We start from the raw sequence: 27,972 nt of genomic DNA, 5'->3' as shown, positions 1-27,972 counted from the left end.
ATTAAGTTCTACAGTTCAGACTATAATGATACATACCCTCTGTGGCTGCCAATTTGTTTTTCATGCAGACCCAAATGCTGCTTGAATAGACAATTGTCTTTTCATGATTATTAGACTTTAGTTCAGATTTAACTCCTTTTACCATATAAACACTAGTTATAAATGGCATGTGCGCAGTAGACCCCCCTCCCCTCCTCCAATACTAGAGATAGGAGAGCCTCAGCATGCAAAAATTTGCACACAAGCACCACCCACAGGAGTAAACGTCACATCCTGAAAAGAATGAAGACAAGTATAAAGGTCAGAAAATAGGTCAGTCAATGGTAATGCAATAGAATAAGGAGTGGAAGACCAGTGTTTGAATCTCGGCTGAGCTGGTCATTTCTTTCTGCACATTTTCAAAAGGGGGGGGGGGGGGGGGGGGGGGGGGGGCACAGTGCTGAGGGCATCAGTAGGTAAATCCCCTACTGAATGGCACAAATTGTGAATTCCCTTTTGTGCTTTTAGATGTGGATCCACAGACGACAGAAGTGGCGGTGGTCTGGATGACTGTCGCTTTGTAGATGAATACTCTGACCTCTGCAGTGTCATCACCAACACCAGCGGCCCCTTCAGTGCCTGTCACCTCCACTCTGACCCACAGCCATTTTTCACTTCCTGTGTATACGATCTCTGTCTCTACACCCCAGCCAATGGCATGCTGTGTTCAGCTGTCTCAGCCTATGAGAGAACCTGCTCTGTTTTGGGTCTGGACATCCCTGAGTGGCGCTCTGATTTGCACTGTGGTAAGTTTTCACTGACCAAAAGAAGGGCATATTTAAGAGAAAACACTTGTTCTACTTGTGAAATTAGGTATTTTGTGTATCTGTTCATCTTCAGTTGAACCTAATGTTGTCTTCCTTTGCTTATTAGCTGAGTCAGACCCCTGTGAACATCTGGACTGTACAGATCATGAGTGGTGTGGTGAGAAGGACGGTGTTTATGGCTGTTTCTGTGATGAACACCACCATCGGCCCAACAATCAAAGCTATGGTAAGGACAGGAACTACTTAATTCAAAAGTAATTATTTAAAAAAATAAATAAATTAAATACTTAAATCAGGAGTTGACATTTTGTTATCCAAAACAACAAACTACAGATTTGCCTTATCAACTTTATTACAGTCGTTGCTGTAAACAGCTTCTTTAACATTACACACGGAATCCACTGTTTGTATAAAAGTACCGATTAAACCAGTTTTTCCCGAGCAGCGTGTCATGGCACATTAGTGTGCCATGAGAAATCATCAGGTGTGCTGTGGAAAGTTATCCAATTTCACCTGATTGGTACTGTAAGTGAGCAGCGTGATATAGATACATATGACTGCACACACCAATGATCCAACAGTCTCCTGTTAATGTTCGGAAAATAAAAATAAAAGTGAAAGTGAACCAGCCCCGATGCAGTGCATTCTGTTGATAAAGCCCTCCTCACTAGTGATGCGTGGATTAACGAGTTACCCACAAACCCCGGGTATCCGGTTGGGGAGGGGGAGCTATTGCCCGTGCACCCCCGATGTGCTCACCCCCCCCCCCCAAAAAAAAAAAAAAAAAGAGAGAGACTCAGAGTGGTTGAGGATGATTTGTGTCTTTCTTCAATTCCTGCAAAAATATCATCTTTGTGTTCAACTAAACAGGCCCAGGTTTCACACTGAGCAGGTAAATTGAGACTAGATTTACATTATATTTAAAAAATATATATACTTTTTGAGAAATTTTTGTTTGGTGGTGTGCCTTGGGATTTTTCTAATGTAAAATATGTGCCATGGTTCAAAAAGGTTGGGAAACACTGGATTATACAAATTTACAAAAAACATTATCAATTTCAATTTTTTTTCTGTGTTTATTTGCTAGATTCATCCATCACTTGTGTCAGTAGTTCAGGCACCATGTCGGTGTCCCGCTGCCAGCTGTTTGAAGCAGGATTCCACTCTGCTGCTCTTCATCTCAGAGAACACTCCTGTAACGGGACCATACAGGACGGACGACTGGTGTTCCACTTCGACAATGACGACCAGCTGTGTGGAACACTTCTCACAGTACGGTTCAAAAAAGACACTGATGTCAATTAATGCTTTGGGTGAGACATTACATGTACTGTATAACCAATAAATCTGTCATTTTAATTTTCAGAGCAATGGAACCCATTTCATCTATGATAACGTCATCCAGGGTGACGTGGACCCACATGAAGGTTTCATCAGCCGCCAGAAGAACATTCATCTCCGTTTCTGCTGTGAATATCCTCTGGTTCAGGCTACATCTATGGAAGTGGGCATCAACCCTGTAGAGAGGTAATCCCCCAACATAATTTATTAATTTAGTAAAACTATAAAGCTTTCACTAACTAAATGTAATTTGTGGTGTTTTTATTACAGTAAAACATTAGTTTTTTGTTTCTGCAGTGAAGTTTTTTCAATTGAATTGTTACTTGTCTCATTACTTTGTGTGTTTTCCTGCAGCATTGTGGACAAGAAACTTCCAGCTGGTGAGGGTCACTATCGAGTGAGGATGACTCCCTACCGGGATTCTGGCTTCCGCTACTCCCTCACCAGTACCAGCAACATAGAAATTGAAATTAACCAGAGGTTATACATTGAGGTGCAGACACAAGGAATTGATGGAAGCCAGCTTTCCACTGTCTTGGACTCTTGCTGGGCCACGCCTCTCAACATCCCCAACCACCCTGTCCACTGGGATCTCATTCGTGAAGAGTAAGAGATACTTGAACTTCACAACTTCTTCATACAGTATTTTGTTTTGCTTGGAACCAGTTTTTAACCCTCAACCATCAGCCACAGGGGTATTGTCCATCTGTGTGTCTGTACATCTGTGCATCAGTGTCAATGCAATTAGCCTTCAGCAAATCAGAAAGTCTCCTGTTTGGTAATTAAATGGAACTTGTGAAGCTCTTGGATGACTTCTTTGGGCGTCGACCTTGACCTTTATTTTTACGTTCTAAGTGGTGTTGACCATCAAATTTGAACGGTGATGCTGACATACGTTTTTCAGGTCTTTCAGGATCAGTGCATGATCATGGGAACAGATAGGAGAATCTAGCATAGAGGAGGTGGTATAGGGGGTCAATGGGATACTGGGACCATTTTTCAGCCCAGGGAGTTTCATATCCAACCGGCCCACAGACCAGGGGTAATACTTATGGGTTAACCAATTTTCAAGTTCTAAATATGCACACACTGTGCACGTAATGTGTGCACACCTCTTTCATGCACTGGGATAATCAGTAAAACACTTATGTCAATTAAATCCACTGTTTATGTGCTGTCTGTAACAAGTAGCTATCACAGCTCAAGGTCAAAAGTTGGTTAAAACAGGAAAAGTTTCATAAACTCACCACATGCACGTCTTTATGAAGGCCATCTTTAAACTTCTGAGAAATATAGGCCTGTTGTTGATGGAAATTACACTCAGTATAAGTATTATACATATAAATTTTTTGAAATTTAAATACCTGATTAATGAATGAACATATTTTGCTTTTGTTGAAAGAAATATGTTTTACAAATATGTTGGCAGAACACAATAAGAACACAAATAACATATTTTCAAAAGTTACCTTAGATAAAACACCTGACTTAAAACTGAACTCAATATGGAACAGCTCAAATGAAACTAAAGCTTCAATGTGTGCCTAAGGAGTGCACTAGTATCTGCAACTTTATTTATATATTACTCCATTATACGGCAAGCTGAACTGGTTAAATACTGTATAGCCTATTCAGACCATCCAAGCCTGATGTTTGCTTTTATTAATTAGCTTATACCCCCGACCCTTTACCATTTCCCTCTTCTGTCTGTCTTCTTGAAAAAATTTCTGTGAGTTTCGCACGCTTGGCAGCATCCTCCTCTACAGCCTTTCGCTTTCTTATCCTGGCTTTTTCAGTCCCACCGAGCCTCAGTTTGTCTGTCTTTATGGACCCCGGGGCCATTCCTCCTCTCCAATACAACCAGCCTCAGTCAGGAGCATGCTGCTATATTGGACTCAACCAACTTTAACAAGTGCAGAACAGTTTTCAATGGTATCTCCCTATTTCAGGCTGAGGGAAAGAGAAGTGTGATGCGAAATGAGTATTCTCAGTCATCATTTGGTGGATTTTCATGAATAAAAAACATTTATACAAGTTAATTAATGTCTTATCATCATGAAACACTAGCCCAGGCTATTTGTTTCAGCCCAGTTGAACAAACTGCCCAACCGTTAGGGGCTGTATTTATAATTTTTCTCCCCCAGGCATCCCAAAAGGGCAGTGATTCACCAGGAAACCTCCCAATTCTCCCGGTTACCCAGCATGCCACTGTAGGGGGTATAAGTGCAGGGCAGCTCTCATTGTCAAAAGTGGTGGCCAGGGGGTCACTGATGTTTACTGCTGGGTAACATTATTACTTCTACCTACCAGGTGTCCTAACCCAGATGATACGACAGTTGAACTGCTACAGAACGGCGTCTCTACAGCAGCTCGTTTCTCCTTCAGGATGTTCACTTTTACCAACTTCCCATCCATCTACCTACACTGCAGGGTCCACCTGTGCCTCCTGAGAAACAATGACTGCACAGCTGTATGTATCACCATGTGTTTGTAGTCTGAGTTTTTATTGAGATGGAAAATAAAGTCACCATAAAATGCCTGTAATGTTTTTTTTTCCCTGCAGCACTGCTACCCTGGTTTCCACAGGAGAGTTCAAAGGGATGTTTCTTTCCATGACACTGCAGAAATCTCACTAGGACTGCTAAGCCGTACCCATATCTAAGGTGTGTCTCACATGTTGTTTGACAAGTTTTGTTTTTATCCCAATTTGATGGATACATTGTTTTAAAATCTTGGTTTTCTTCTTGCAGAAATCATGAAAACAAGGAGGCTAGATGTCCTTGGTGACGATCTATTCTGTGTGCATTCTGCTGAAAATCTTGCTTAAAAAGATTAAATACTATCCATCATAATTGTTTTCATACATAATCTCAGGGTGTAAATTCAGGAACTTTAATTTTATTCTCACAGTAAAAACATATAAGATGAACAGTCATAAAAGAAAAAAAAAACACAAGTGTTAATTTTAAAGGTTATATTAAAACCAGGGAGTTGGATTGTGCTTCTGGATTGTATTTGAAATTGTGTTTTCCTTGCATTGTTTGTCTGTTATCACATTATAATCAGAATTTATTTGGATAAACAGTAGAAACCAGTTTCATTTAACATACTGAGGCTTAATCCTATTGTTCCTTTGCTGTATGATCGCTGTATGATGTTAATCAGTATTATCCTCACTTCATTCACTGTAATTATTGTATATCTTCAATCAGAAATGTAGGAATTGGGTATAATTAAGTTTAATGGGACAAATATATTACTTGTATGGAGTGTATAAGTCAGTCCAGGTTTCTCTGTGGATCATAATAAAGGGTTGTGAGCAAAACACATTGGTGTGTCAAGGGATGTGTTGTGTTTCCAGTTTGTCAAACCAGAACTAGTACTTTATTGTTGACTGACTCCACCTTTAGTCACCACAGCATACCTTTGTTTTTTCAGAAATAACTACGCAGCCACAACAGCAAATATCTAACTCCCTGCAATCTTTTGTCAATGACAATGTTTGACGTGGTCCGCTATGGCATGGTCACTGACCCCTCCCTCACCTGCTGCATGCTGCACAGCTGCAGCACCTGACCATCAGGAGCCCATATAAGGGGCTCCTCTGCAGCTGTGCAGCACCAGATCACTACCCCTCAGGTTTTGCAATTCCCTACTCATTTTTACCTTCTGTTTAATAAAATCTGTCGCTCCCTTCAGCACCATGTGTTTGAGTCAGAGATGCTCACAAATCTCTGAGTTCATGTCCAAGTCAAGTGTCAAGTCTATAATGGAGTTAATGAGCGCATGACAGTCATTCTGCTTAGAACACAGCATAGCTATATCTCAGGAATACAAAGTTGTACTGTATTATCATCCCTCAATCAAATAGCAACATTTATGCAATATGGAAAAAGACCACAATAAAAGCTATTCTTTAAAAAAAATAAACTTGTATTTTTCCTTGCAGTAACATTAACTGTAATATCTAACACTCTTTCAGTTTACTGGTTGGCTGGATTGCACAACATTTTCTGTTAAATATTTCTTAGTGTTTAAATTTTGATGCAAAATTCTAAACTGAACTGACCCCAACCATGGTGCAACAAAAGCAGTCTCCAGACTCCTGGGATGGCTGTATACCTGAACTTCTGTTGCCTGAGTCATGAAAGTATCCATCCTGTTCTAACCCTCTACACTGGCACCCAATGTTCCATCTAATTTTTCATGTGTCTGAGCAAACACACAAACTCTCTGAGCGGTCCCTTGGATCACTGTGAGCAACATCAGACATGTGCACCGTGGTCACGCCAGTATCACATCCGTCCAAGTTAGATAGTTTATTAAAAGAATCAAATTACAACAGTAATTTCCATTAGATTGATTTTAATTAAGTGATTTAGTCCACTTACAATGGAAAAGACAAAAATTATGTTCATGACCTGTGTAGTATGTTAACACCATTGGAAGTATATTTATTTTAAGCATGGCTCAACATGAACTGCCAACCGAATTGCGCCAACTATAAACTGCAATTTTGAAAACACACTTCGCATTTTTATTATAAATCTCTGACTTGTATTATGAGTATGTGTTTGTATGTCAGTGTGCGAAACTCTTGCTGTGCACTGGGTGAGAGAGTCCTGCTCCTGTAACTCTTTGTCTGTAAAATATATAATTACACAATTTTTATTAGGATTTCTACTACTCATAAACTAATAACAGAATTTAATGATCAGTATCCACAAGTGAAAATTCTTAATAAATGACACTAGATAAGCACAAATCTGATTGAGGACTTAAATTTCACCTTATTTTTTCCTGTGTGTCCTGCTCACTTCTCCAATCGTTGTACAATTTGTCCAGCTTGATGACCCTGTCTGCTTCCTCCACGGGGTGTGAGAGTCCTCCTTCTGTGGTTAGGGTGGGGATCTTGCTCTGGACGAATTGAGACATGTACACCTTTTGAGAAAAAATTTTGTTCACATTAAAACATTCACATTTTGGACAATGACATGTGCTCTAGCACAAGCATGTGATATGGTGAAAATTCCATCAACTCTGTAAAATATATAATTACACAGTTTTTATTATCATTTCTACAACTTGTAGTAATAGCATTTAATGATTATTCATAATAAATGAAAATTCTTAATAAATGACTCTAGAATAAGCAAAAAACTGATTGAGAAATTAAATGTCACCTTATTTTTTCCGTCTGTCCTTCTCACATCTCCAATGGTTGAACACTTTGTCCAGGTTGATGTCCCCGTCTGCTTCTAGCTTTGACTTTATGCGCATCAGCTGGTCCAAATGTGCCACTTCAAGACGATTTCTGGATGCTGTTTTGATATGATTCATTAAACTAAAGCCTCTTTCACAATCTGCACTGGATGCTTGAAATGTAGCACAAATATCCACAAGCTGTGAGATCTTCTTTAGCTCCTCGCATCTAAGTGCCGCAGCCACCATATCTGAGAATGCGCTGATGGACCCTTGTTTAAGTTTTTGCCTCATTATGTACTTCAATTCAGCATATTCACTGTTAATGACCTCCACAGAATGTGGGTGATGGAGAATGGCCTCATACTTCTTTGCCAGTGTCACAATGTCTGCTGATCCATATTCAAAACTGATGTCTGAGCTCAACGCCTCAATGTCAAATGCAGACCACTCCTTCAATTCATCTTCTGGAAAACGACCATCCAAGTGATCACAGAGCGTACGAATAAAACGGATAATCTCACTGGTTTTTCTGCCATCCGCTGATGAGGCCCTCATCGCCTCTTTGACACGGTCACTCCACTGAACATCCTTTCTCATCCCTCAGGTATTGGGAACGCAACTTCTCAATCTTTGCTCTTGCAAAGCAGTGTCCTTCCATCACAGTCAGGTTGCGTCTTTGAAAAGAAAGACAAAGTTGTGCCAATTCACCCAAAACATCTCCCGGAGCAGTGAGAGTAACCTTGAACTTTGAATCAGTCAGCTTTTTGTAGCAGTAATTTGCCACTGGATCTCCGTTATCACTTGATTCTCTCTTGCAGTATTCTTCAAGCACGGCTTAGTTCCTCAGAACAGCATTCACAGCTTGGTGCCGTGACAGCCATCGCACTTCATTCAAAGGCCTGAATGACAATGTATCCTCATTGAGAATCTTTGCTAGATCTTCCAATTTTCTCCTCTTTACAGTGGATCTAGAGAAAGTGGAATATACCGTTCTAAGAAGAGTTTCCACATCACGCATCAAAGGTACATCTTTCCACGCATCATCAATGCCCAAGTCCTCTCTATGGGCCACACAATGTTGTTCAGTTAAGTGTGGTATTTGCCGCTTTAATAAAGCACCATTGTACTTTCCTAGCATTACTGAGGCGCCATCAGAGGTCAGCATCACCCTTCTCTGCATGTCCAGTTCATGCTTGGAGTAAAACTGAGTTATTGCTTGGACAATATCATGAGCAGTGCATGCTGTCAGCTGGATGATGCCGCCAAACACAGTTTTATGGGTGACGTCATTTTTCTCCCTGTATTTGATATACATGACTAGCATTTTGTGCACTGTTATGTCTGTGCTCTCATCTACTATCAGGGTGTGCCAAGGTGCATTTTTAACATTGTACATCGTCTCATTCTGCACTATCTCTTTGATTTAATTAACAAATTCAAAGGCATAATTTTTGCTTCGCCAGCTTTTTGGTATACTCACGTACTTTGCCATGTGATCGTGAATTTGTTGACCCGACAGCACTGATGCATTCATTTTGATGGCCAGAAGAATATTGTCGATGAGAACTTTAACTTGCTCGGGGTTGGATTTCTTTACGAGTGACAGCTCATTCCTCATCTCTCGGTCTGTGGTGCTCTCCCCCAATAATGCACCGATCCCCATTCCCATCTTGCATCTTCGTATAATTCCAACCGCATTCAAATGACTTTTGTGCTGAATGTGACGCTTGAGGTAGTCCAGCTTCCATTCTGTCCACACTTTTCCCTCCGAAAACTCGCTGGCTACTTTGGCTTCGCTACATGTTTTGCAGAGCAGACCTTTCTCACTCGAAACAGAAAAAATCTCACCCAGTTTTGCTGTTTTTCCTTCCGTCTGCACATTCTCCGACAGCCATTCCATCATAAAAGAAGTGCATTTCTTTTTTTACTTTGGCTTGGTGAGTGGATGTGCCAGTGCCCGTTCGTTTCGCCATTATTGTAAGAAGTTACCATTAGCAGGACTAAGCATCATGCGTAGCTCTTAACTCCACCGCTGCTACGCCGTTTCGCAGTCAAACACACCGGTTGGCGGCACGTAAGGACGGTAACGATGACGTTGATTAGCTGCATGAATACGTGTGTAAACTGCATCATCTCATTGGCTGACCCGTCACCTGTCACTCTAAGTCACACTGCAAAATGGTACAGAATAAATTGCAATGTGTTTATTTTTCTCAGTTCAGGTTGGATTTTATTTTTTTTTGTGCGCAGCGCAGATTTTCTGTGCGCGGAGCCCGTGGGCAGCTTAGAGGGAACAGTGCTGGCACCCCTTTTTTTTTTTTTTTTTGCTTCATTGCATTCTGTGAACCTGTACATGAACAGGATGTGAAATAGGTTAGGTTACTAATTCTGCAAACTTTTATATTCATGCGCAGCATCTGGAACTACTGGGTTCTGAGGGAAGAACTGGTTCTGAGATAATATTAAAGGCATAAAAATTAATATAGACTAACCTTACTGAGGGTAACAGGAATATATTGCTAAAAGCCTGCAAATAATATCAATAAGAGATTACAACAATATCATTAGTGTCTCCAACTGTCACAGCAGAGCCTCTCAATCCCAGTATAACGTTAACCTATAAACCTAACGTTAGGTGGTCAGCAAAAACTTCTTCGTGTCCTGCCTGTAATGTTAGCCTCCATTCATAATGAACATGGTTGTCTGACTGTCATTATCCTGTAGATGATGGCAGTGGGACATGGATGATTAGCAACATCATGACCACTCATCTTTTCAAAACATGACAAAAATAATGGGGTTATCCCTCCTTCCAGCTATAAAACCAGCAACGTATTAACGTTAGACAGCTGAGCGGTACTGTCTACGACATGAGTGAGCTAACATTAAACATGTTTGCTAACTCTAAGTGACTGACCTATTGGTGTATTGTAAGGTGCCTTATAAAGTTTAAGGTCGTTGATCCTGCATCCTTTATTTTCATTCTGCAAACATTGCACGTAGCAGTTTGTTTGCTATGAGTCTGTGTGAAGTTGCCATATCAAAAGAATACGTTGAATGGCTCATGCTCCTGTAGACGAGCTCACCATGTTGCAGTATTGCACTAGTTTGTTGACATTCAGGTCTGTGGCAGCACACATGGGTAATGATGCATGCACTTTAAGAATGAAATGAGATTCAGCTCAGTAGACCCGTCAGGCTTAGCTGCTGCACAAAAGAAAAAAAGATTGTTCACGAGTCCCGAACCTCGAGACAGAGTTGAGTCTGAAGTCTTTTGAGGTCAAGACTCGAGTCAAGTCTCAAGTCACTAAGTGTGCAACTTAAGTACGACTCGAGTCCAAGTCACAAGTGCAAGTGCCCATCTCTGGTTTGAGTCCATTCATTCACTACTGCCTTGACAGTTTACTACCAGACAAAGTCATGCTCACAATAAACAGTTTAATAACCTGGAATCACTGACACATTTTTGTCCCTCAATAAAGCAAATAATATTTACTGATAAAAATCCTTTAAAATTATGTTGACATTCATGTTTGAAATAAATACATCAATCAATCAATCAATGTTTAGAAAACCAATCTCTCAAATTGTTCAAGTAATTTCAGTAATTGCTGTGTTGTAGGCAGTAACACAAAGCCATTTTGTCGGGAACAAATTGATCCAAAACACTTCCTGTTTTTATGAACTTGAGAATAAGTTTTGCCACAGTGTCGTGTGTGATACTCGTCCCATGTTTTCTGTTAAACGCGCTTGCAACCATACGACTGCTTGCTGAACCGGCCATCAGGATGATTTCAATTTGTTGCTCTTTATTCAAATGCATTCTTTGGGTTATCTGTAATATAAAGAAATACATGTTAGAACCATATATGTATGGAATGCATTATGTCTCCTTTGTATGGAGACTTATGGGACACCCTGCATAAATAGTGGGTTTGTGTGTTCCGTGTATCCTGCTTTGTTTATTGTCCTTATTGCTCTTTTCTGTAGTGTGCATATGGGCTATAGAGTGCTTTTATAGATGTTTCCCCAGATCTCCACACACTAGGACAGATGTGGTAAAAACATGGAAGAATATAGAATATGCAGTGATTTAGGATCCAGAATATGACTTATTTTTACCAGAATTGCAGTGCATTTTGCCAGCTTTGCTCTTATGTAGCTTCTGTGAGGTTTCCAGCAGATTTTGTGGTCCAAGGTTACACCAAGAAACTTTATTTCATTTACTTTTTCTATTTGTGTATTATCGATTATTAGTTCTACGTGGGATTCTGTTTTATGTCTTCCAAACAGTATCAGGTTTAAAGATAATTTATTTCTGTCAAACCACAGTTTTACTTTATCTTCTTCTGTTGTAATCATCTCCAAAATCTACTGCGAATTCTCCCCAGAACAGGAAACATTTGTGTTATCTGCGAACAAGATAAATTTCAGTAATTTTGATACTCTACATATATTATTGATATATAATATAAATAGCTTCGGACCTAATACTGACCCCTGTGGCACTCCACATGTTATTTCCATGTACTCTGATTTATGTTCACTTATTTGCACAAACTGTTGCCTGTTCTTTAAATAGATTTTCACCCAGCTCAACCCAATCCCCCTTATCCCATACTTTTCCAGTTTAGTTAATAATGTGGTGTGAAGGGTTTTTTTTAAGGTCCAAAAATACTCCTACTATTTTTTTTTATTGTCTAAACAATCAGTAACTTTTGTCATTAATTCTGTTAATGCCAGATATGTTGATCTGTCCGTCCTTAATCCATATTGACTTTCTGTAAATAGATTGTGTTTTTCAATGAATTTCTCCAGTCTGTCTGTAAATAGTTTTTCAAGTATTTTAGAGAATTGGGGGAGTAAAGACACAGGTCTGCAGTTTGTGTAATGATGTCTATCCCCAGTTTTAAACAGTGGTATCACCTTTGCTATTTTCATTTTGTTGGAAAATGTACCTGATTGCAAAGACAAGTTGCAGATGTGGGTCAGTGGTTTTGTGATTGCTTCAATAACGTTCTTCACTGTTGACATGTTGTAGTCTGTAGAGGTTTTGTTTTAACAGTTTCTCACTATCTCCATGATTTCTTTTTCATCAACTGCTCCTAGAAACATTGTGCTTGGATTTCTATCAACCAAATCTTCTACACCTCCACATTCTGTTGTCTCTGGTTCCTTTATTTTTGTTGCTAATTATAGTCCCACATTCATGAAGAATCTGTAAAAACCATTCACCACCTCTTCTATATTATTAAAGGTCTTGTCATTTTCAGTAAAAAATTTCAAGTAATTTGTGGATTCTTTTCTCACAACGCCATTTAGAACGCTCCATATGCCTTTAATGGTTTTTTTTAATGTGATATAATGCAATACATTTAATAGATACATGTCAGTCTGTCATATTACTGAAACTTTAGGAACATTTCTCAGGATCTCTTCTTTTTGTCTATTCCTAAAGTTAGAACAGAACAGCAGAAAAAGGCCTTCAGATTTGCGGCTCCATTCACCTGGAACGAACTACAAAAAGACCTGAAACTTAAAGACCTGGTTTCATTGGACACTTTTCAGAGGATGTTGTATGACTTAGAGAGGGAGACATCTGGCTGCAGATGTTTTAGCAAAGTTGACTTTGGAAGGTTTGACTTGATTCTGTGTTTTTGTATATTGAAAACTTGTTTTCATTTTTTTATATGAAAGTCTGTAACTCTTTAATGTACTGCTGCCCATCTTGGCCAGGACACTCTTGGAAAAGGGATTTTTTAATCTCAATGAGGTTTTCCTGGTTAAATAAAGGTAAATAACTAAATAATAAATACATTTGTGACAAAGAAATAGGACTTTATATGCTGCAGTCAACCCATGTCATCAAAAGAAATGACACACAGTCTATTGAACACCTGACAGAAGTTATTTGCTTGCTAAAGCTTCCTGGAGATTATTTAAATCATGTTTCCTGGTGAAAGAAAAGTTGATTAAAGTATATGGTTACATTTAGTACTTCAGCCAAGTTTGTTATATAATGTCCTTAATGTGTTCCTCAGCAACAGTCACGAAATCTGATATGAGCATTTACTTGTACAAAAGGAGGAACTGAAACAATATTGGTGGTAAAAGGTAAAGGTCAAGGTTATTGTAAATTCATGTCTTCCCATTCTAATAAGATAAGACTTCATTAATCGCACTGTGGGGAAATTTCACAGTTAACAACAGCAATATACAACAAGTAAGTGCAAAGAAAAAGACAGGTTGAGAAAAAAAAATGAGTGAAAAATAAAATATAAGACAAAAGTAAAACATTTGGTATTTATATAAATATTTATATTAATATAGAATTAAAAACTGCATATTATTTACATAGTAACATATTTTTTATTATAGTTGTACATGCACATGGTGTGATATGAGGGGTGGAGGTTTACTGTAAACTGTTGTAGAGTCTGATGGCTGTGGGGGGGACTGACCTGTGCTACTGCTCCTTCCTTCACTGGGAGTGTAGGAGTCTGGTACTGAAGGAGCTACAGAGGGCTTCTACAGTTTGGTGCAGGGGGTGGGAGACGTTATCCATGATGGATGTCAGCTTCGCCAACATCCTTCTGTCCACCACCTCCTCGATGGAGTCCAGTGGGCAGCCTAACACAGAGCCGGCTCTCTCAACCAGTTTATTAAGTCTCCTTCTGTCTCTGTCCGTACTGCCCGCTCCTCAGTACACAATGGCAAAGAGACGGAATATGATATCTCAGGACCACCTTGAAGGACTTTCTTCCAATTTAGCACAAACATTGACTAGAGCAGAAGGATCAATTTAAATAATTTTGGCGACCAAAAGTCATATTGACTTGGATCTTGTATCTGTCTGTGACATCTCAGGAACAACTAGGGGATTATTTTCTAATTTTTCACAAATGTTTACTTGGACTGAAGGGAAAATCCTTTGATTTTAGTGACTAAACCCCAGTTTGATTACGCAGCAATAGTATTGGTGATTATAGTGTATTTTATTAACATTTCTATGCTTTTGCCATTTAACTAAATAAATATTGATGATTCTACTTGAGATGATGGATGTAGTGAACCTGTGGCTGTAGTGAAAGGAGACCTGCTGCCTGCTGCGTTGTGTTCATTGGGTTTCCTGCTTTAATAATGACAGTCATTCACGCTTCATGACTTATCTGTGATGCAATGACCTGTTATATTGCCTTTTTTGTAGAGTATGGATGATATGGTTTTGATATTAAAGGTGGATTATGTCAGGTAGAACACCACTGAAGGCTTAGGTGTGGAAAACACAGCCTGCTACTGAAATATAACATGCAGAAATAAAAACAGCATCATGAATAAATTATATTTCATGGTGGATCACATAGTTTCATGTCTCCTATTGTCATAAATCTGGGTCCACAGTTATGTAATGTGGGTTTATAGAACTTCCAAGTATTTTCATTGACTCTAAATAAAAACAGTAACTTGGAATGTCAATGTTGATTTTACTTCTTTTTTTTTTAGAGCTGAAAAAATTATGGGTTAAAATGTTTTTTTGTTGGCAGGGTGTAATTTGGTAAAAACATGTTAGTTACTGCATGCCAGGAATTAAACCAACATATCATTAGCCTCATAACATAATTGCCTTAGTCATATTTTTGGCCAAATTAGGATAGCTGCACAACTTTACTCTTCTAACACTGCCAATTCATTTTATGCAGAAAGCACAATTTATAAGTATAGGATCGTATATGTATGTGCATACCTCCACCCCACAAATGCAAGAACCATAAATTCCATCAAATGTGTTACTATAATCTTCCATTTGTCCATGTGGTTCTCTCAGTTACCAGTAGCTATAGTCAACAGCATGTTTTCTGAGGTCATGTCCTTTATTTCTGTCAAACTGCAGCTGTCACTCAGGTGATTACATAACCAACTTGTCTGAAGTAACAATATACTTTAATTCAAATATCTTTAAACAGGAAACTCAAACTGTGGAATGAAATGTAAAATGTTAGACAGTGCCAAGAGTTTACATAAGGGTGTAACATGACAACTATAATCCTTGTAAAACTCTCATCATTAGTGTTTAATTCTTTCTTAATCTTCATCTTAATCTTTCTGAGCCCTGGGTTTTAAAGGGACCTGCCAATAACCTTTTAGTAGGTCGAGCTTAATAACATACTTGGTACGCCCAACATTATCAACACAGTCATCTACCCTGGGCAGGGGATAACAGTCAGGTTTTGTGACCCCGTTTACACTGCAGAAATCAGTGCAAAAACAGGGTGAACTTCAAGAACTTGCACGTGGCACAGCTATGCCATTCTCCAACATGTAGTTCACCTGCTTTTGTAGACGAAGACGCTTATCAGCATTCACACGGTATGCATGTTGTTTAATTGGTGGAGAATCACCAACATCAATATCGTGTTGCAGCAGATGCGTGTGAGTCGGCACATCTGAAAAGAGATGCAAATTAGAGCCAGTTAGACTGATCACATCATCACATTCAGACTGAACCAAATGCAGGAAACAATCATCAAGATGACAAAGCATTTCTGAATTTTTAAGTTGCCCAGGAACAACATCACTTGATATACCCACAACATCATCCTGGTCATCATAAGATTCTGGTGAGAGGATACTGGCACCACCAGACAATGCCAAAGTTACTCTACCCCCCCCCCCCCAGACACTTCAGCACTGGACAGCTCCGGTGACCCACTGGCTTCTGCACCATCAGGAGGACAGGGAACAGGCTGGGAATCCCTGTCAAAATAAGGCTTCAACATATTAATATGGCACAGCCTACTGCGTTGTCGACGTTCAGGGGTGTCAGTAACATAGTCGCGATCACCCACCTTCTCTTTAATCAGGTAAGGGCTACTGTAACATGCCTGCAAAGTGGAGCCAGGAATGGGCAATAAGACCAGCACTTTATTGCCAGGAATAAAACTCCTGCCTTTTGCATCTTTGTCAAACCATATCTTCATTTTCCTCTGTGCATTAGTCATGTTTTGTTTTGCCAGTTCACACGTACGTTGAAGCTTGAAATGGAATTTTGACACATAATCTAGCAGATTTTGAGGTTTGCCATCAACCAGCCACTTCCCCTGCAAAAGCCTAAGGGGCCCTCTCATTGTGTGCGCAAACACTAGCTTGGCCGGACTAAAGCCAAGGGACTCCTGGACTACCTCACGAACAGCAAAGAGGAGGAGATGGACAACCTCATCCCAGTCCATGTTAAACTCAACACAGTAAGTACGCAGCATCGACTTCAGTGTCCTATGAAAGTGCTCGATGACACCCTGACTCTCTGGGCGATACGCACTCGAACACACATGAGTAATGTTAAGCTGTTTCATAACTTGTGCAAAAATACGAGAAATAAAATTCGTTCCCTGATCTGATTTGCAGATTTTTGGCAAACCAAACACAGAGAAGAATTTAATCAAGGCTTTAGCCACAGCCAGAACTGTAATAGAAGACAAAGGAATTGCCTTGGGAAAACAAGTCACCATGCACATGATAATTAAAAGGAACCTGTTACCACTTTTGGTGCGAGGCAAAGGCCCAACACAGTCAGTTTGCACACATTCAGATGGTTCAGCCACAACAGGAACTGGATAAAGTGGGTATGGGGAAATAGCTTAACTTTTTTTAGCAACCTGGCGTACATGGCATGTCTTACAGTGGTGCAGCACGTCACCTTTCAGACCCGGTCAGTAAAAATACCGCAAAATACGATCAAAAGTTTTATTAATACCCAGATGACCAGAGAGTGGGTGATCATGCGCCAACTTTAAGATTTCAGGTCGATAGACTTGAGGAATAACTATTTGCTCCACCACCCCCGAGTCATCATGACCAGAAAGCTGCAGAGGTGTCCACTTACGCATGAGTACATCACCTTTCAGGAAAACCCCAGTTGACAGATCATTTAACGCCTATGCTAGCACAACATCTTCAAAGAAAGAATTTAATGTTACATCCCGTTTTTTAACAGCAACTAATTGCTCACGTGACATGCATACCTTTGTGTCCAGCTGGGGCAACGGAAAAGGCTGGACAGGGACCTCCAGAGAGGCAGGTGGAGACATCAAGCTGTCCATTAGAAAACTATCAGACAGGTCCCCTTCCTCCCCCAGTTTCTGATGCTCGTTCCTCGTCCGAGTCACGGCACAGACAGAAAACACCTTTGGAAATTTTAAAGCCAAATCATCTGAGTTCTCTGGTAGAGGGACAGTGACTACTGCTGGAGTAATGAGCAGTTTACCCCCAGCCAAATCATTACCCAAGAGTAAAGTCACCCCCTCTATAGGAAGTTGCGCACGGACCCCCACTTCAACACACCCTTTGACCAAATCACAATCAAGATAAATATTATGAAGCGGCAAGCCCACATCTCGGATGTCAAACCCCTTCACAGACACTTCGGAGTTCGTGACAGTGACAGTGGCAGCTGCTAAAGACACGAAGTGGAAAAGGCAGGTGCTCCGTTCCCTCTATTCATATTCCTCCAGCCGTTTCCACATTTCAGTTGTTTCTGCATTTGTTTCATCCATATAATATCATATGGTCGTGTTGCCGCTGTCAGGCGGCGGCATGAGCCTTCGCTTCCCACAGTGCACATCGCAACAGAATTACAAAGATGCCCAAGTTCCCTCCCGGCTCTGCTTGTAAACAAAGGGTTTGTTTATGGTGGATGACACTTCGAAATTGTTCACCGTAATGCAAGAGATTCAGGTGAGTAATCACAGAAAGACTTACAGAGATTTGTGATACTGAGGATATGACTGAGGTCTGACAGATTTGATAAAAAATTGGTCACGAAAGTCTCCCGCACCTTTAATGATGTACATATTTGTTTCAGAAACATGAAGGCCAGTGGGAATAAAACAAAGAAGAGCTGTTGCCTTATCTGTATCCTGCGTTCCCAACTGCACTCAGTACAAGTACGTTTTTGACCAAGGTCACTTCAGCTTCAGTGAGACCATAACTTGTTGGTTGCAGAGAAAACCATGATGTGGTTTGTGTGTAACATGTATTGTGCTTAAATACTGATGTTTTCTCTGTTTGAAGAACTCCTCTCCTACAATCCTTGAGTTGTGTGAGATTCTGTGCACTATTTGAATAAAGATAGGCTGACTTCCAGATCCTCGCTTTGAGAGTGATGATTTCTTTGCCCACACAACTTGATCCTTCAAGGCAGATCCCAAATGCCATCCTTTTCTTCCTCCAGGACCTGGGAACAAAAACAATCTGTAAATTAAGAATAAGGCATTCAGTGGAGGAGGATAGACTGATTGAATTGAGCTGAGAGGTCTGTTAAAGATTCTCTTAAAGAACCTACTGCACATGACTGATCAAGGCCTCAAAAGTGTGTTGAGGAAACCCCGGGTACATTGTAATTTGCAGTGTTCCCTGCTGAAAATTGTTGTAGGGTTCGAAGACTTAAGAAAAAATACTCATGATGGGTGGCTCGTGGTATTTCCTGCTGAATATTGTCGTAGCATTCAAAGTTTTTGGTAAAAATACTGAAAATGAAAGAGAACAAAGTGGTGGAGGACATCCCGTAGTAAAAAGAAAAAACAGAAAAGGTAAAAAAAAAAAAAGTGTAAGGAAATCACTGGCAATCTCACCAGTGATGTGAAATTTATGCAAATTCTTAAATTATTCAATATCTTGAGAAATGAGCAAAATATAAAGATATATGTAAGGGAAATATTAACATTTACTAATTGAAGAGAGTCAAATATTCAAGGGAGATGAAAGGAAGGTTTAAAATGTCCAAAAATGTGGTTTGTGCAGTAGAGAGGATGCTTGAATGAAGAAGCAGAAGAAGAAAAGCAGGAAATAAAGATGTTTTGAATATGGAAAACATGAAAGAACATGACAATGATGGTACTGATACTGTTCTGAGTGCTGTCAAAAAAACCCGTACAGGTACCCGCTGCTCTGAACCACCATCCCAGTCCTCTGTCTCTGTCATAGCCACTGCCGCCACCGCTATACGAGCCTGAGGGAGGAGCAGCCACCACAGCCATGCAAAGTACAAAGACTCATAAACATTTATGCATTGGCCACTGAAAATTTAGGATTGGAATTACAGGATGGTTTTAAAACAGAAAAAAAAAGCATGTCATAGGATGAGAAAATGCGATATTGGCAAATATTGTCTCGTGAAAAATACAGAGAAAATGATAAAGAACAGAGAGATAACCAGCATTTCTCTTTCTCTTTCTGTATCTGCTGAGATTTTCTATGCAGATAAGGAGATGCAGTACTACCACTGTAGAAAAACTGGTCAGATCACCATCCACGAGGGATGATGTATGACAGCTGGTGTGAATGAGGAAGTGGTGGAGGCAGGAGGCGTAGCTATGAAAGTCAAAACTTTGGACAGAAATGAAAGCGATGTCAGAGAAACATCAGCATAACTACCTACACCCACATCAGGTCACGTACACCCACGTAATGACACTGACTCATATTCCCACGCTGAGACAGAACATGATCTGGATGATTATCATGACAGTTAGCACCCAAATTTACATGGAAAAGTTTTGGATTTGAACAGCATGGATAGTGATAGAATCATCTCATTATCAATGTGTGGGGTCAAGAGACTAAATTCTGTTACGAGCAGATGAGATTCAACGTCAGAAGACCACTACTGCTTTAGGAGTCGCAACAGCCAATCATCTGCTTCCATCTGACCCTGTCTCCTTCATCTTCTACTTTCACACCCACTCCTGCATGTCCTCCGTCACCACATCCACACATCTCATCTTTGGTCTTCCTCTGGTAGCTCCATCTTCATCATCCTTCTACCAGTGTATTCACTACCCCTTCTCTGTACATGTCTGAACCATCTCAATCAGAGTTGATTCAGATTCAGACTACTTTATTAATCCCCGAAGGGCAATTCAGTTCACAGCTACCCTGCCTTATTGGACATCCACACAATTAGGGACAAACAAACAAATGCAAAACATTCATAGCAGCATATGACTAGGGGTGTGTATTGGCAAGAATCTGGTGATATGATACAACTCACAATACTACGACCACGATACGATATATTATGATATATCATGATACTGTTAATAAGGTAATTTTAAAAAAAAAGATTATTTCCTGGAAGGTTTGAATTATACCAGAAATATGTACAAATACTAAACACATTTTTATTTGATCAGAACCGGATCTAATGCTATATCACAACATTTTTCTAGTTTCCAAAGGAACTAACATCTGACACTGTCTGACAGTAAAAAGTGCTTTTAGGATGCTTCAAATAACTATTATTTAATAAAACAGTGTTAAATAATAATAAAGATAGAAACATTAAAGAAAAACAAAAAAACAAAAAAATCAACCCCCGCCATGTCTGCATTTGAATAAATACCTAAAAATATTGATACAGTACTTTTTAATATTGATACAGTATTGTGAAATGAAATATTGAGATGTATTGCAGAGCCGATATTTTCTAACACTCCTACATATGACAGTCACATGCATACACATTCACCTGTCAGTACTCACAGAGCAGCAACTGGGCAATAAGTTCAACAGTAAAATGAAATGAGAAGAAAGGACTAAGATGCTAAAAAATAATAAAAAACACAATAAATAGCAAATCAAATCACCTTCAGTCACTTCCCAGTGTTAAGCAGCCTTATAGCTGAGGGAATAAATGAGTTGAAATATCTGTTTGTTTTCCTAGGGGGGTGCATAGTAGCACAGCCCAGAGGGCATGAGAGAAAAGTCGGGGAAGACAATGTGTCCAGGCTGATCTATAATGGACTCTATGCACAGCCCCACTACTTCCTGAACTTCAGGTGGGTTCCTTATTTCCTGTCTTTCATTATTGGACACACTGATTAATCCAGGTGTGTCTGCTACTTCTTGTTGTGACTACTGATTAATTAGGCACACCTGGATTTATCCCTTTGGGATGAATTAGAGTGGAGACTGAAAGCCAGGCCTTCTGTCCAACATCAATGTGTGACCTCACAAATGCGCTTCTGGAAGAATGGTCCAAAATTCCCATGAACACACTCCTAAACCTTGTGGACAGCCTTCCCAGAAGAGTTGAAGCTGTTATAGCTGCAAAGGGTGGACCCACGTCATATTGAACTCCATAGACTAGGAATGGGATGGCACTGAAATTCATATGCGAGTCAAGGCAGGTGAGCAAATACTTTTGGCAATATAGTGTATCTTTACCTCTTGCAGATGCTCTGTTGTCACACATCTCCACCTGCTCCACCTTGCCTGCACTTGCCTCTTCACCTCCAATCCAAACCTCCCCATTGTTCTGAACAGTTGACCCCAAATACTTCAAAACCTTTGCCATCTTCACCTCGACTCCTTGCGTCCTCATTGTTTCACCTCCTCCCCTTTCATTACCTCTGCCAGGAGGTATTGTGATCACTTTGCTTTGTATGCGTGCGTGTTTGTTTGTTTATGTGTTTGTTTGTTTGTTTGTTTGTTTTTTTGTTTGTTAGCACGATAACTCAAAAAGTTATGGACGGATTTTCAGGAAATTTTCAGGAAATGTTGATACTAGCACAAGGAAGAAATGATTAAATTTTGGTGGTGGTGGGGGCAGATCTGTCTTGGCGGAGGTCTGCGCTCTCCGAGTGCCTTTCTTGTTCACACATGTTCACACTACCTCCAATACCTCCACCTGTTCCCTGCTCTCACTCCAGATACTGGAACGACATCTGTAAATGGACATCCATTAGTCCTGGTGCATCTACAGCCTGTCCGTCCATGGGAGTGGATCTCTCCTTCACTGTGAGATCCCCAGGTTTCTCTTTTCCCACTGTGTTTTTGGAGTTTTCCTTGCTGAGAAAGAAGGTCTAAGGACGGGGGATGCCCAGGACATTAGTCCATTTCCTTCATCTACTGTTTATTTGACTGTTGTTTGTTTTCATATCCAACTAATTCTGTAAAGCCCTGTGAGGCAACCTTGTTGTGATCTAGGGCTCTACAAATGAAATTAAATTGAACTGAATCACAATGTCACCTGCAAACACTAAAAGACAAAAATAATGGTTAAATCAGCAACAGGAAATACAGCTATTGAACCTGTTACAAAACCAACAAAAATGGATGATCCAAGCTCTGACATTAATGAAAAACTTAAAATAGTAGTTTAATCATCCTGCTTAGTTAATTTTTAGGGAGATATTGTATGAAATTCTAAAACAATACTGATAAAACCAGTGGGAACCTATTACAATCTGACCTACTACCACCTATTACAAATACACTCTAGGGCCAAATACCAAAACCAAATATCTATTCACTATGACAGCACTGTATTTGTACAGAATACCAAAACTCATCCTGTAAAACACTGATTTTACCAGTTAAAAAAATCACTCCCTGCAATTGTGAATAAACTGCGAGTAGTTTATTCCAGAAGCCCCAAAAGTACCTGATCTCCGGAATAATATTAAGCCCACAATTTTTTTTTCAATTCCAGTAGATGAAAAATCATAGTTCTGGCTTGTGTTTATCCATAAAGGCCCCCCCCATCTGTGCAAGGTTAGCTCAAGACTCTCCAACAGCCTTCTCACAAGAAATGAGAAAATACATCAAAACGTTCGAACCAACTGATACAGAAAACCAGATTTGTATAAGTGTGGATGATTTGTTAACCTGTTCACTAAGAATGCAAACCATGATATTAGCTTTGCTAAAGTATTCAGCTCTAAGTAACTCTAAGGTTTCAAAACACAAAGTAAAATTGGCCTTTTTCATACTTGCTGCAAATACACAATCGTCGTGGAAAAGGACCTCCTGCCAAATGTCGACACAGTGAGAGAAAATGGATAAGAGAGTGTAAACAACCTGCCTGACTGATTTGCCAAATATTACATTTCTCAATGTTGCAAGGTTCATTGCAGAAAAGTCTGTAACCAAAATAAACAAAATCACTAAAGGGTACAAATTTTTCCACAAAGAATTTGTCCATAAATACCAATGTAACTAGAGAGTGATCAGGCTGTAACTGAACTGCTGGCTAGCATGTTTACTTAGACATCATTTATGTCTAATGTACAGTCAACCTTAAAGCATCATAGTCTGCTTTGAAGGAAGCGTAACGGCAGCAATTTGTTCAGTTTAGGCAGAGGTGGGAAGTAACAAAGTATAAGTACTTCCTTACTGTACTTAAGTAGATTTTTTAGGTATCTGGACTTTACTTGAGTATTTATTTTTCTGGCAACTTTTTACTTTTACTCCCTACCTTTTTGCATAAATATCTGTACTTTTTATTGTAGCATGATCAACATATGCACAACTGTAAATAGTATAGTTTTTTTGATTGATCTTATTTCTTATTTTTACACTCCTTCTGCTCTTGTGTGCTTTTTGTGCTTCACTGCTGTAACCTGGAATTTCCCCTTGTGGGACAAATAAAGGCATATGTTATGTTATGTTATGTTATGTTATGTTATGTTATGTTATGTTATGTTATCTTATCTTTATGGTGCTTAATATGACCAAAAAACAATCTACAGGGTAATTTTAAAGCAAAACCAGGCTCCTTTCTTAAAGGTGCATATCCCTTTGAACAGCTTGAAAAAGATTTTACTGAACTGACAAAATGTGAAACATAAAATATGCACTTATAATAACTGATACATTTTCAAGTTGGACAGAAATATTTCCTGTAGGTCACCATAATGTTACAGTAGCAAAGGCTTTGCGGATCCAAAATCGTATGAATAAAGAGACGCTGGCTTATAGATCTGTTGAAGAAAAATCACAAAACGTGGTTCAAAGTTTGCTGCGATGACTGTAGCTTTATTTAACGTACTCCATGTGTCATCCCCCCCCAGTCTCTCTATATCTCTATCACTCTCTCTTTTCTCCTCCTTTACTCTCTCGCTCTTAACCCCAACTGGTCAAGGCAGACAGCCATCCTTCAGGAGTCTGGGTCTGCTCGAGGTTTCTGCCCGTTAAAGGGAAGTTTCTCCTCGCCACTGTCACCAATCACAAGTGTTTGCTCCTGAAGGATTCTGTTGGGTCTCTGTAAACTTAATTTGATTCTGATTTGAATTGATAAAGCACTTTGTGACTCTGTCTGTGAAAAGTGCTCTATAAATAAAATTTACTTACTTTACTTACTTACTTATTTAGTGTTCCAGAGCACGGTGAGAGTACCAATGCAGATAGAGTCTGTTTCAGTAGTCTGACCCTGAATCTACGTTTTCAGATAGTATTTATACAGTTACTTCAAAGCAGTCAACAGAAAACAAAAGACAAAGTAATAAAAAAAGGGTGTTGTACTTTAGGAAGGAGACAAGAGAATTTACATTAAAGGGAAAAGGGAGGGGCTCGCACTCCAGGAAGGGGGTTTACACCAAGGGAAAGGGAGGGTAAGTCTCTCAGACCTGGTGGAGGCATCTTAACATATAATCAAAACATCACTGGTTAATGCTAAAGAGGTTAGCTCGGCAGGGAACATGAAACAAAAGGTTGCCTTCTGTGCTCTCAAACAAAAAGGGTGCCGTCTGTGTTTTCAAATCACAAATTTTCTTCCTTAGATCCTCACTTTGAGAGTGGTTATTTCTTCCCCCACAGTTGGTTCATGTGACATAGAATGATTTACAAGAACTCTCTGTATGTACATTAACCATCCTATGCTGTAATTTACTGTAAATTCATAATGGGGAACACTGCAACAGCGTAACTGGCAACACAGACCCCAAATGCCAAGACACCTTTTGACTCCTTGACATTATCTTTATTTCTTGTTAACACGGCATTCTTTTCATACCATTTGTACTGCTGCATACATAGGTTAACACCCACCTAAGATTTACCAGAAGGAAGTTGAACAATTCCAGTAAACTATCTTGTTATTCCGAATGACTTAATGTAGATAGCGTGCAAAGCTGTCAACAAGGCAAAAGATGGCTGATCTGATACTTCAAAAAGTGCCATAATAAGTGCTTGGAATCACACTGCCTGATGATCATCGGTGACAAGTCTTTCGGTTTGTTCACTCCTCTTCAATCTGTGTGAGGCATGGTCTACTACAATGTAAAGTTGTACTCAAAGCTCACTACACCAATTTTAGGCTCTCTCAGATTTACCCCTATGTATCTGACTGATGTAATAGGTGCAAACAATCTCCAACTGACCATACCCATATGTTGTGGTTCTGTCCCAGGCTTGACACATTTTGGTCTGAAATCTTCAAAATTCTTAACACAACATATAACACTACTTTTTCTCCTGATCCTCTGATCTGACGGTTGTTATCAGGCTTCTGCAGAGCTTGATGATAGGCTTATCCTTTGAATCAGGTGGGTTGGAAGAGGGATACATCTAAAACATACAGGATAGTGGCTCTCCAGGACCAGGGTTGCTGACCCCTGCTCTATTGGCTCTGTTTGGTGCCTCTGCAGCCTGTTTCCTCTAAAGCAGTGGTTCTTAACCTTGTTGGAGGTACTGAACCCCACCAGTTTCATATGCGCATTCACCGAACCCTTCTTTATTAAAAAATAAAATATGATTTTTTTCCAAATTCAAGACACAGGTATATGTTTTACTGGTGCCCAAAATGAACCGTGCATTAACATCACTGTGTTCAAAGAACAAAACCAATACAGTGCATGAACTTACAACAAATTCCATACCTTTTCACAAAGACATGACCTTTTTTAATACTACCACACTGAAATGGTTTTAATTTTTGTATTCCAATAATGAACTTATTGTATTTATGCTATTTATCATTTTTAACATTTTAACACACACCCATCACCTAATTTCCATCAGGCTACAATAATAATGAATATTTACTGCAAATCAGTGTGACTTCTGCTGTTGCCTTTGAGAGACCAGTTCAGAAATGCATGGCTTCACCTTGGCAAGTGCCACTCTCTTGTCATTTTCACAGCAAAGTCTGTTCCTTTTCTTCGTTTTTATGTCCAGCATCCTTATTACGGCACTAGCTCGGCTTTAGTGTAATACGATTTCTCCATCTGCGACAGTGCGTCGGTCGTCACATGATTGTAACTGACCAGTGCGGTGACCGAAAATGTAAACAAACGCTACACATGGCTGCCTCCGTGGTTAACAGGAAGTAGCAAAAGTCATAACAAGGATGTGGAAAATACTCAAATAATTCATCGTCAGACGAGTGGAAGAGATTAGAAACACTTCCGGATTGTGTTGTAGTGCTATAAGCAACAACAATACACCGCGTATATTGGATGTCAATCAGAGAAAGAGTCTCCAAAGCCGTTTGTTTACACACACAGACCTAGCCCGACACACACACCCGACTAATGAGTCTAGTGTGTGTCTTGACCTCCGCCGAACCCCTGAGACTGACTCACCCAACCCCTAGGGTTCGATCGAACCCAGGTTAAGAACCACTGCTCTAAAGTCACACAGACTGTTCTTGCCTTTGCCACTCTGTTAGTCAGGCATCTCATACTCCTTGACTGGAAACACCCTCAACCTCCATCTCCTAGCAGGTGGGTGAAAGAGCTGTTACTGTCCATTAGACTTGAAAAGCTTAGATTTTCCCTCAATGGCTCCTTAAAGTCGTTCGAAAAAACTTGGGGACCTCTCTTAAATTATGACATCTCTGCTTGATTGTGATGACTGAACCTCCCTTCCCTTTTTATTTATTTATTTTTCTAAATTCTATCTTATTTTATTTACATATTTTTCTTAATTAGACAACTGTCATATGTATTCTGTACTGATCACATATCAATATTGGATTTACATAAAGAATGGTCTTTTTTCAGGTAGGATGGGATTGTGGGAGAGATAAAAAGAAAAATGAAAGAATGGAAGTCCTTTCTATCACATTGCTTCCAGTAAAGAAAGTTAATTAAAAAAAAAAAGTGCCATAGTGGAAAGTCTTCCTTGTTGCTAACTATATTATCATGAATATAAAGGACCTTTACATGTACTACTATGATGAATAGATATATATGCCATTGTTGTTTCAGTATACTTCAAAACATGCAACCTAAAAAAAAGCTGTCCACGAGTCCACGATCCAGCTTGTTTTTTGAGCCAAAGATCAATAATACCATTCAAACTATTAAAAACAAAAGCATTTATGGGGCTGCATCAGTGCCCATGTGGCATGGAGAATCCCACGACCTGGAGTTGGAGAAGTGGAAGAAGATGGATGGCTGGATGGATGGATGGACGGATGGATGCAAACAAAAAATGAAAACAGTGATAATCAAATGTACTGGTCAATTTCAGCTCAATTGTAAACATACAACCAACACATACAGGGTGGGGAAGCAAAATTTACAATATTTTGAGGCAGGGATTGAAAGACAGTGTATGACCAATTAGTTTATTGAAAGTCATGAGAATTTATTTGCCACAAGAAAATGTACATAATAGAAAATGTTTTTATTCTATGTGTCCTCCTTCTTTCTCAATAACTGCCTTCACACGCTTCCTGAAACTTGCGCAAGTGTTCCTCAAATATTCGGGTGACAACTTCTCCCATTCTTCTTTAATAGTATCTTCCAGACTTTCTCATAATAGTTTTGCTCATAGTCATTCTCTTCTTTACATTATAAACAGTCTTTATGGACACTCCAACTATTTTTGAAATCTCCTT

At 39.6% G+C, this 27,972-nt stretch overlaps 2 protein-coding genes across 2 annotated transcripts in view; both read left to right on the top strand.

Moving 5' to 3' along the window:
• LOC115439649 (IgGFc-binding protein-like) overlaps positions 1 to 5,474 on the top strand; it is a 58,340-nt gene extending 52,866 nt beyond the window's left edge. The window contains exons 25-31 of the mRNA XM_030163516.1: positions 913 to 1,032; positions 1,894 to 2,078; positions 2,173 to 2,333; positions 2,502 to 2,753; positions 4,458 to 4,617; positions 4,711 to 4,810; positions 4,898 to 5,474. Of these exons, the coding sequence (XP_030019376.1) occupies positions 913 to 1,032; positions 1,894 to 2,078; positions 2,173 to 2,333; positions 2,502 to 2,753; positions 4,458 to 4,617; positions 4,711 to 4,809 (977 nt within the window). The 3' untranslated portion in view covers position 4,810; positions 4,898 to 5,474. The remainder of the gene's footprint in view (positions 1 to 912; positions 1,033 to 1,893; positions 2,079 to 2,172; positions 2,334 to 2,501; positions 2,754 to 4,457; positions 4,618 to 4,710; positions 4,811 to 4,897) is intronic.
• LOC115439650 (alpha-tectorin-like) overlaps positions 1 to 27,972 on the top strand; it is an 83,453-nt gene that overhangs the window by 21,760 nt on the left and 33,721 nt on the right. The gene's annotated exons all lie outside the window — the stretch shown is intronic.

This window comes from Sphaeramia orbicularis, chromosome 19, assembly GCF_902148855.1.
Source record: "Sphaeramia orbicularis chromosome 19, fSphaOr1.1, whole genome shotgun sequence".
NCBI lineage: Eukaryota > Metazoa > Chordata > Actinopteri > Kurtiformes > Apogonidae > Sphaeramia > Sphaeramia orbicularis.
The sequence above is the reverse complement of the archived record's forward strand: the minus strand, read 5'-3'. Positions and strand labels throughout refer to the sequence as shown.